Source organism: Rattus rattus, chromosome 6, assembly GCF_011064425.1.
Source record: "Rattus rattus isolate New Zealand chromosome 6, Rrattus_CSIRO_v1, whole genome shotgun sequence".
Classification (NCBI taxonomy): Eukaryota; Metazoa; Chordata; class Mammalia; order Rodentia; family Muridae; genus Rattus; species Rattus rattus.
This window is the reverse complement of record NC_046159.1, coordinates 153,577,455-153,587,639: the sequence shown is the minus strand read 5'-3', so window position 1 is coordinate 153,587,639 and position 10,185 is coordinate 153,577,455. Positions and strand designations below refer to the sequence as shown.

General features: G+C 53.9%; 1 protein-coding gene across 1 annotated transcript; it reads left to right on the top strand.

The window, feature by feature from the left end:
* Positions 1 to 2,237: 2,237 nt before the first annotated feature.
* On the top strand, positions 2,238 to 9,951 carry Atg9b (autophagy related 9B). The gene is made up of 14 exons (XM_032907117.1): positions 2,238 to 2,790; positions 2,914 to 2,957; positions 3,085 to 3,149; positions 3,513 to 3,674; positions 4,376 to 4,517; positions 5,722 to 6,476; positions 6,616 to 6,772; positions 7,090 to 7,269; positions 7,665 to 7,901; positions 8,070 to 8,203; positions 8,364 to 8,460; positions 8,727 to 8,850; positions 8,934 to 9,073; positions 9,219 to 9,951. Exons 1-13 carry the CDS (start codon positions 2,238 to 2,240, stop codon positions 9,056 to 9,058), a joined length of 2,775 nt encoding a protein of 924 aa, XP_032763008.1. The 3' UTR covers positions 9,059 to 9,073; positions 9,219 to 9,951.
* Positions 9,952 to 10,185: the final 234 nt, after the last annotated feature.

The window sequence follows — 10,185 nt, the reverse complement described above, 5'->3', positions numbered from 1 at the left end:
AGTGAAAACAGACCTGGGAGTTAAAAAAGCAACACACACACACACACACACACACACACACACACACACACACACACACACACTCAACCCAACCCAAAAAACAAAAACATACATGCCCGTGACGTGCCACCACTCACATGCATTGAAAATTCTCTGTGTGATCCTGCTACTGACACTTAGTTATCGGGAATTATTAGTATGTAGGTCATGAAGTTTATCAATGCACAACCTAAGATCAAACCTATAGGTTCCTTCCTCATTTGAATCTGAATCACTGGCCTAAAGTTCCAGCTCAAAAGCGTATAGCTTTTGAAGCAGTTGGGCTAAGCTTATTCTTGCTATAATTATCTCCCAAAGTACCCCGCAGACTTGCTACATTATCTCTGACTAGCCTGAGACTCTTTATAGCTCAGGCTTGTCTTGAACTCTCCATCCTTCCTTCCCAGTGCTGGGATTACAGACTTGAGTCACTATGCCTTCTGTGTAATTATTTTTTTTAACTGCCCCCTCCACTGGGCTGTGGCTTCTTGGTGGGAGTGGCTCTGACTCATACCTGCTCCCTCCACGCGTCGGTCAGGGAAAGACACACGCTATTGTCTACTGACCACCAGGGGGCGCTGCTTCTAACTCGCATCTACTCTCTGGTAATCCATCTGGACTTTTGAACATTGATTGTTATTAGTGTTACTAGTATCGTTGTCATGGTGGTGCTTCCGGGATCCAATTTTCCTTAAGCCGAGGGTCGCAAAGGGATGCTCTGGATATGAGAATGTGGAGTGAAACTAGACTGAGCAATGAGCCAGAATTTGAGATTGGGGCTGAGGAGATCAGGGTGTGTATAGAGGTAGTCTTAAACAAGTATATACTATGAAGAATGCCGTGTAAGAAATGTCAGAGGGAGGTACCAGTTAAAGCCACATTTAACCTATCTCTCTAGAGGTCTCAGAAAGATCATGGGAGTTTTCTGCTCCCCCCACCCCCCACCCCTTTACTTCCTTGGGATTCCATTTGGCCACAAAGCATAGCTTTGAACCTTACCCACAAAGGTATGGAAGTCATGAGCTCTGGTTATATGAGAAAATCAGGCAGTCTGGGCTAAACTTGTGGGACGTTCCATGGATGTCCTCCACGTTCCTCCAGGAAGCACTGGGAAGCACTGTTTTCCTCTCTGTTTCTGAGATACTGGCTTGAATGCTGAAGGCCCTGACACCTGCTTGCTAAGTCAGCATCTCAGGCATGGGCTTCAGTAGGGCACTTGGTGACTCAGGACCTTGGGAATGGCGTTGGGCAAGCCATCAGACCAGCCACCTGGGCCTCCTCCTCCTGGATGAGGCAACAACAAAGAACTCGACTGAGCCAGTCCATCCTTGCATACCCAAATTACCCTTCAAGGCTCTCACCTCTTCCTACCTTCCTTTGCTGACACTTTTGAGGAGGCCCCAACACCAGGTCAGGACTTGGAGGGTATATTGGGGTTCAAGAGGATAAAGAAGACATAAATGAACTCTCAAGGAACCAAGCTTTCCTACTTAAGCTCCTCAAATAATTTCTCAAATCCAAGATGGTTAGCACTCCCTCCTTTTACTCCTTGTTTTCCCCTAGCTGACCGCAAAGTCTCCCCTATTTCATTCAGAGAAATGAAATATGAGAAAATATGAAAATATGAAAAAAAGGTAGGGTCAGATGTTGCCCAAAATGGCTTCAGACCCCTGATCCTGCTGTCCGTCTCCTCCTAAGTGCTGGGAATTTTGAATGGATCACCTTTCTGGGCAGGTGGTCTTAACTCATTCTCTATTGAACAGTGCCGGTCAGGGTGAAGGGAAGGGGATGTAACTGTAGGTTTACTACTCCCCACCCCCACCCCAGACTCTAGAACCCTCTGATAGGATTTTGTTCTCTGCGCTTGTTATTTTTGTTGCGGCTGCCCTGTCTTTACCACTCATGCCCTTGAGGACTGAAAGCAGAGATCAGAGATGTCTCTTCTAGTCCAATAACTCATGAACCCCTGACTCCCAAACCGGCCTTCCTCCCAGGCACCGAGCTTGGGCCCCAGGTTGCTCTGCAAGGAGTGTGAGTGATCACACAGGTGGCTGAGGGCTGGCATGCCTAAGGCCTGCCCAGCCTGAGTCACCAGGTACTGTTGTTGTCCTTGTTGTAGTCCCTGTTCAGCTTCACAGACCTCTGAGGAAACAACAGCAGAGCAGTCCCTTTGACGTCTCAAGAGAAGCCGCCGCCTGATGGTGAGACGAATGGGGTGGGGGGGGAGCAGGAGGCAGCGGGGGCGGTGGGGAGACTTGGGGCCCAGCTCAGTGCCTCTGCTCCCTATGGCACTGCCACTGCCTGCTTCTCCGTGTCGGGGACTTGGGGGAGGGAGGATCTCCGTCTTCTCTTTGTCCCCTGCCCCTCGTACAAGAAGCTGCTCCTCTTCAGTGTTCCCTCCCGCCTCAGGGTCCCCCTCCCTGGTGATTCAGGAGGCAGGGGCTTCTCAGCCTCCATACAATGCCTTACCCACCCCAGCCACACCCCCAACACAGGCCCTTCCCACAATGACACACACCTCTGCTTCCCCCTCGTGGGGGTCCCACTCCACCCCACCCCTGGCCTCGGTCACTCCCCCTCCCTCCTGCCGGTGCCCCCAGGACCATCCTGGGCTGCGGATAGGCCCTCTGATCCCTGAGCAGGATTATGAACGGCTAGAGGACTGTGACCCTGAGGGGTCTCAAGACTCGTCCTCGCCCGTCCATGGGGAGGACCACCAACCCTTGCTCCATGTACCTGAAGGGCTCCGTGGTGAGTATATGTGTATACGGAAGGTTGGAGGGGCTTGGGGGGTCCGGGCAGGTTTGGGTTTGATAGAGAACTTAATCACAAATGGGACAATGCCAAGTCCTGCCACTGTTTCTCTGTGCCCAGGCTCCTGGCATCACATCCAGAACCTGGACACTTTCTTCACCAAGATATCCTTTGTGCCCAGTATGCAGAGGGACATGGTGGGGGATTGTGGAGCAGGGGAGAGTGGGAGAAGTTTCTACAGGAAGGGTCCATTGGCATTGGCTTAGGCATGTTTCTTGACTAACTTGCCACATCTACAGCTATCACCAGCGGAACGGTTTTGCCTGTATCCTGCTGGAGGATGTCTTCCAGCTGGGGTGAGAAGCCAGTCCTGGCCCTAAGCTCTGCTCTCTCTTCTTGTTTTCGGTGTTCGCTTTATTTATTTATTTATTTTTGACCCAGTGTCTCACGTATCCTAGGCTAGGCTTGAATTCCTCCTGCCTCTAACTCCTATGCACTAGAATTACAGGCACACTACTGTGCCCAGTTTGTGTGGTGCTGGAAATGAAATCTGGGGCTTCAGATCTGGGCTGAGTTCTGCCACAGCCCTCCTTTTCAGTTCTAGGCTTGGGTCGCTGAAGGGTCAGGGGGCCATAGAGAGCTGCAGCTTGTCTTGTGACTAGGCTAGGTGTCTGCCATGCCTTCAGCCTGACCAGACCTCTCCTGCATCCCCTCCTCAGACAGTTCATTTTCATTGTCACCTTTACAACCTTCCTCCTTCGCTGCGTGGATTACAATGTTCTCTTCAACAACCAACCGAAGAACCATACAAGACCTGGGCCATTGCACAGCAAAGTGACCTTGTCAGATGCCATTCTACCCTCAGCCCAGTGTGCAGAGAAGTAAGTGACAGTCTAGTGGCTGCCTCGGGGGTAAACTCACAAAGGATAGGAAGAAAGGGACCTCCACACACTACCCCTTGGTCTAGATCAACTCCCAGTGTTTAAAAACATACCCCAAGTCGACTGGGAAACTCAAAGAGCCTTGAATTATGGGTCACATTTCTGTTTACCTTATTAGAAATTAATAATGGTGAGGACAACTGTTTACTTTTGGTGCTGGGGAGCAAGCCTAGGGCCTCGGGCATGCTGGGTAAGCGCTGCACTACTCAGCCACATTCCTAGCCTTGGGGACAACTCTAAAACTTAGGAATGCACAAGTGCACACTGCATGGGCTGTCAGGATGATGTGACGTCATTGCTTGTCTTGTAGCTTCTGGAAAACTCTGCTGTACAGCTGTGGGAGACTGACAACACAAATAGCAGAGGGCATGAGTGTTGTTTGGGAAGTGTTGCCCACACTTCTGAAGGGCTCACTGAGGGCCCCCTCCTTAGCCCCTCTTTTTTTTTTTTTTTTTTTTTTTTTTTTTTTTTTTTTCGAGCTGGGGACCGAACCCAGGGCCTTGAGCTTGCTAGGCAAGTGCTCTACCGCTGAGCTAAATCCCCAACCCCGCTTAGCCCCTCTTTGACTGGAGGGTCTTGCCACCATTTCCTTTCTGTGGGTTTCCCATCTTTATGTTACCCTCTCTTCCAACCTCTTGCAGGATCCATGGCAGTCCTCTGTTGGTCTTCCTCCTAGTCTTGGCTGCTGGCTTCTGGCTGTTTCAGCTGCTGCGCTCGGTCTGCAATCTCTTCAGCTACTGGGACATCAAGGTGTTTTACAGGGAGGCCCTGCACATCCCCCCAGTAAGCATGCTCTGACAGGACAGGACAGATGGGGCCATAGAGATGGAAGGACCAACTGAGAAGAGCAGAAAGACGGAAGCTGCCCTGGGCCTGGAGTAGTGTCAGGAGGCAGGTTCAGGCACTTAGCAAGCTTGGCTCTGACCCATGTGAAGGAAGCTTCACACGATGGGTCACACAGTGACTTACAGTCACATGCAGGTGGTAAAAACAATGGCTGTTTATAGGAAGGGCTGTCACTGGGCTTTCTAGATCAGGAGGCATCCTGATTGGTTGAGGAAGGTCAGGCCAGGGTGAGGGGAGGGCCACCCAAGCCTCTGGGCAGGAAGTGAGGAAAACGTGGATGCCTGCAGGCTGTAGAGCTGGGCTTGCTTGCCCGAAATAGATCCTTCTAGGGCACCAGAAGTGAAAGCCACTCTCTTGGTCTCTTCACTATCCCCTGGTCATGTTCTCTCTAGTTTTGTCCTTAAGGTTTTTTTGTTAGGATATTGGTCCCCATATCTTGCTTCCCCTTGGATGTCCTGAGCCTTTAGAGTAGGGAGGCACCAGGCACAGAGACTGCTGGGGCAATGGAACCCATCCTCCTTCCCTCTTACCCTTCCTTTTCTCTCTCCTCCAGCAGAGGGGAAGATACTGGGGGGGAGCTGTGGAGGCTGGTCCTAAGGGAATAACTGTACTGGGGAGTCTGGGCTAAAGTGAGGCTTGCAGCTTCCATGGGCCCGTCCAAACGAAGTGTGGGAGCATTCTCCCCCCTCCCCCACGCAGATAGGCAGGGTGGTGTGAAAGCTAATCAAGTGATTGTACAAAGTGGCCTTGAGGTGGAGGTGAGTGCTGTCGCCATTCTTAAGCCTGCGCAGGCAGAAAGCAGCGAGCTGGGAGAAGATGTCTCACTCTTTTTATATGTGGAACTGAAGGGGGCTCAAAAAAGGAAGCCAGGCCTCAGTCCCTCAAGAGGTGTCAGCAGGAAGCATATCACTGACTAATGGCTACAGCGTGGCAGTGGTGAGCAGAACAATTGAGAAGGAGCAGAAAGAATGGAGAAGCGCTTCTGTTCGCAGAAGGCCTAGAAAAAGACGCAACGCAACGCAATGGTGGGAAGGGAGGCCACCAGGGCTGGAGTTCACAGGTAGCTCAGAGAGTGGTGGAGGGTGTGCGTCTGTGAAGGGGAATACTGGTCCCTAGGCTTCCCTATCCCCTCTCTCCTCAGGAGGAGCTCAGCTCGGTACCGTGGGCCGAGGTGCAGTCTCGCCTCCTGGAGCTGCAGAGGAGCGGTGGGCTGTGTGTGCAGCCGCGACCGCTGACCGAACTGGATGTCCATCACCGCATCCTGCGCTACACCAACTACCAGGTGGCGCTGGCCAACAAGGGTCTGCTGCCTGCCCGTTGCCCGCTGCCCTGGGGGGGCAGAGCTGCCTTCCTTAGTCGCGGCCTGGCGCTCAACGTGGACTTGCTGCTCTTCCGCGGTCCCTTCTCTCTTTTCCGCGGGGGCTGGGAGCTTCCCGAAGCCTACAAGCGCAGCGACCTCCGGGGCGTCCTGGCCACCCGCTGGCGGCGCACGGTGCTGCTGCTGGCCGCCGTGAACTTGGCGCTGAGCCCGCTGGTGCTGGCTTGGCAGGTACTGCACGCCTTCTACAGCCACGTGGAGCTGCTGCGGCGCGAGCCCGGAGCCTTCGGAGCGCGTCGCTGGTCCCGCCTGGCCCGCCTGCAGTTGCGCCACTTTAACGAGCTGCCGCACGAGCTGCGTGCGCGCCTGGGCCGCGCCTACCGGCCCGCCACCGCCTTCCTCCGTGCAGCCGAGCCCCCCGCGCCCCTCCGCGCGCTGCTGGCCCGCCAGCTGGTCTTCTTCTCCGGTGCGCTCTTTGCCGCGCTGCTAGTGCTCACCATCTATGATGAGGATGTGTTGGCCGTGGAGCATGTGCTCACTACCATGACGGCGCTCGGGGTCACAGCCACTGTGGCCAGGTTAGATGGCACATACCTGGGAGGAGATATTGGTGTGTGCCCCTTCTCTGACCTTTCCCGTAGCAAACCTTAGCTGCCACCAGCGTCCCATCTGCTGGTCCTCCAAACCACATCCCTCACCCTACATCCTGCCCTTCAGGTCCTTCATTCCAGAGGAGCAATGTCAGGGGCGTTCCTCGCAGCTTCTGCTGCAGGCGGCCCTGGCACACATGCATTACCTCCCAGAGGAGCCTGGTGCAGCAGGTGCTCGGACCAGCTCTTACTGGCAGATGTCGCAGCTGCTTCAGTACCGAGCAGTGAGTACCCGGGCCTGCAGAGGGCTGTGGATTAGGTCCCATACACATGATTAGTCTGGGAGAAGTTGTCAGCCACGTGGGCAGGGGGTGGCGATGGTGTGTGTGTGTGTGTGTGTGTGTGTGTGTGTGTGTGTGTGTGTGTGTTTCCATGAGGAGGCTTTGGAATGAGTGGTTGGAATCTTCAGACCTCAGAGAATGGAGAGTGTTGTTCCCGGATGCTCTTGACCCTGATCCCTTGTAGGTTTTCAGTGAAGCCTTTATCTACAACACGGGTCCTCTGTGTGACCCCCGCTCAGCCTCACCCCCTGCTTCCTCAGGTCTCCCTCCTGGAGGAGCTCCTGTCTCCGCTCCTGACCCCGCTGTTTCTGCTCTTCTGGTTCCGCCCCCGTGCTCTGCAGATCATTGATTTTTTCCATCACTTCACTGTGGATGTGGCTGGTGTTGGGGACATCTGTTCTTTTGCCTTGATGGATGTGAAGCGTCATGGTCACCCTCAGGTTAGAGCCCTTCCCTGACCCTGTGAAGATGGATTGGATAGGCATTTGGCACGCCAGGTCTATACAGCCCTTTACAGAGTTGCTGGTATATTTAAAAAAAAAAAAAGATGAAAAATGGGAGCAGGACTGCCCCCCCCCATAAAGAGGGCTAGGTGCTGGGTGAAGAGTGGAGTACAGGCTTGTCTTGTCTTAGGAACTAGGGCTGCACAGGGGGCAAAATTCAAGGCTAACTGTATCCCAGACCAAACGCCTATGTCTTGCTCTACTGCGGTCCTCCTGGATAATCTTTAACGAGTTCCCATCGCAGCCTTCATCTGGAACGTGGGGCAGTATTTTCCATCCTGTCTAGCTGAGTCTTGGTGTCCCCAACACCAGAAGGACTCCTTTCCTTGCAGTGGCTTTCAGAGGGACAGACAGAGGCCTCACTCTCTCAGCGTGCAGAGGATGGAAAGACCGAACTCTCCTTGATGCGGTTTTCCCTGGCACACCCACAATGGCAGCCACCAGGGCACAGCTCTAAGTTCCTTGGACACCTTCGGGGCCGGGTACAACAAGATGCAGCTGCCTGGGGTGCTCCCTCGACACGCAGCCCCCCCACCCCAGGGGTGCTCAGTGACTGTACCTCCCCTCTGGTGAGTCCCATGCCTGCCCACCCTTTGCCCTTCCCACCCTTCTTATCTCCCTGGCATTGCTGACCTTGTGCGTAACCCAGGCAGCCAGGCTCAACCTATCACATCTCATGCCCTCCTTTGGACCCTCCTCCTATCTCTTCCTCCACTCTTTGGCTCTCTTTTTTTCAGCCAGAAGCCTTCCTGGCCAACCTCTTGGTGAGTCCCCGCCCACCCCAGAGGGACCTGAGCCCCACGGCTCCCTGCCCCGCCGCAGCCACAGCCAGCCTCCTTGCTTCTATTTCACGCATGGCCCAGGACCCCAGGTGAGAGGTGGAGGCCTGAGATGCAGGGGAGTCTGGATTAGTGGTGGTGACTCTGTGGGAGAGGGCGCTAGGGTCCTGAGGGGACTTGGAAGGTGAGGTGAAGCCTGGTCGCCTTCCTCTGTGAGGGAGCTGACTCTTAACTGGGTACATCTTGTTTTAGCTGTGTGTCTCCAGGAGGCACAGGGGGCCAGAAGCTGACCCAGCTCCCAGAGCTTGTTTCTGCTGAGATGAGCCTCCACGCCATTTACCTACATCAGGTGTGTAGAGGGACTATAGGAAGAAATCAAATGAACTTAAAGCTGGGAACGGGGCCAGAATGGAAAGCATTCTTAACAGGAACTATGAGCTCTCTGTACCTAGCAGAGGAGCCTGGCCTTGATTCCTGCCCCCATATATGAGGGAGTGTCTCCTCCTCCTCCTCCTCCTCCCTCCCCCTCCTCCCTCCTCCTCCTTCTCCTCCCTCTTCCTCCTCCTCTTCTTCCTCCCTCCTCCTCCTCTTCTTTCTCCTTCTTCCACGATCTAGCTTCATCAACAGCAGCAGCAGGAAGTATGGGGAGAGGCTTCAGCTTCCTCCCCATCCAGGCCCTGGTCCAGCCCTTCACAGCCAGGCTCACCAGATGAGGAGAAGCCGTCTTGGTCAAGTGATGGTGAGGAGGGTAAGGGGTAGGGGCAAGGTCCTGGTGGTTCTTGAGCATCCAAACCCTTCTCATCCAATGATGTTTATCCCCAGGTTCCAGTCCTGCTTCTAGCCCAAGACAGCAGTGGGGCACCCAGAGGGCCCAGAATCTGTTCCCAAAGGATTTCCAGGAGACCACAGACGCCCAGAAGGAGCCCCTACCAGGCTCCTTGCACTGACTGAGGATACCTCAGGTCGGTATTGCCCACATGGGGGCTAAGTAAGCAAGGGTAAGGGCCAGTTTTGGAGGGGTGGAGATGCTAGTTAGATCTGGAGTGGTAGGGCAGTCTCTAGAACCTAGGTGCCCAGAATGCTTGCTGACTGTCTTTTCCTCTCAAGGTTTTGGCCTTTCCAGCTGCAGGAAATTGGATGGGTGGCATGGAAGGACACTTGGAGCCATCTTCTGAGCCCTACTCCTACTTCAGATGACAGGCCCAGGATATTTGAGTTGGCCCTATCTGGGAGTCAAAGAGGAGCTTGCCCTGAGAACAGTGAAAGAGTAGGAGATGACTGAGAGCCGAGGCAGCCTACAAACGGGCCCTACAAGTGAGGGTAAAGAGGACGCTAGCTTGGCTAGTTGTGGAGCAGTTGCCTGGGAAGAAGGACTCCAGTGGCCTCAGTGGAGCAAGGGCTCAGGCACGGTCCAGCTCAGCGTAGGGAGCAATGAGGCCTGAAAGGCAGGGACGTTGTTCCTGTCGACCTCCCCTCTGAGTTCCTGTGGGACTAGGGGTGGGGACTATGGAGCCGGGTGAGTGGAAAAACCAGAGAGGACTGCTGGTTTTGGACTTCAGCACTGCTGTGGTATCAGGAGGAAGAGGGTGGGGCTCCCCATCCTGTGCGAAACAAGCAGCAGAAATTACTCATGGCTGTCTGCACATCTTTGCCATGGGATGTCTGGCGTGCCCCAGTCCTGGAAGCTGAGGGCTGGACCTGTTCACTCAATCACAGAACTGTCTGTGCCTGGTTAGAAACTTTCTCAGAGTTCTGGGTTCCAGAGAGGTGTCTGGGACTCGCTGTCAAAGAATTACTATCCCGACATCTTTACACATTAAAGCATCGAACAAGTCTCTTTTTCAATCGCTGTAATTCACAAGTGTTGGGTTGGGCATCTCATGACATCTGGCATGATCTTTTATGATAAATTTTCAATAAATATCGGGATGACTTAGACTTTAAAGGTAAGATACTGCAGAGAGAGAGAGATAAAGGGAGTCTACAGTCCATCAAAGCATACGAAGAGGGCAGCAGGATGTCCTAATACCACAGCCGGAGGAACCTTCGGGATTTAGGCTGACTCCCTCCCAGT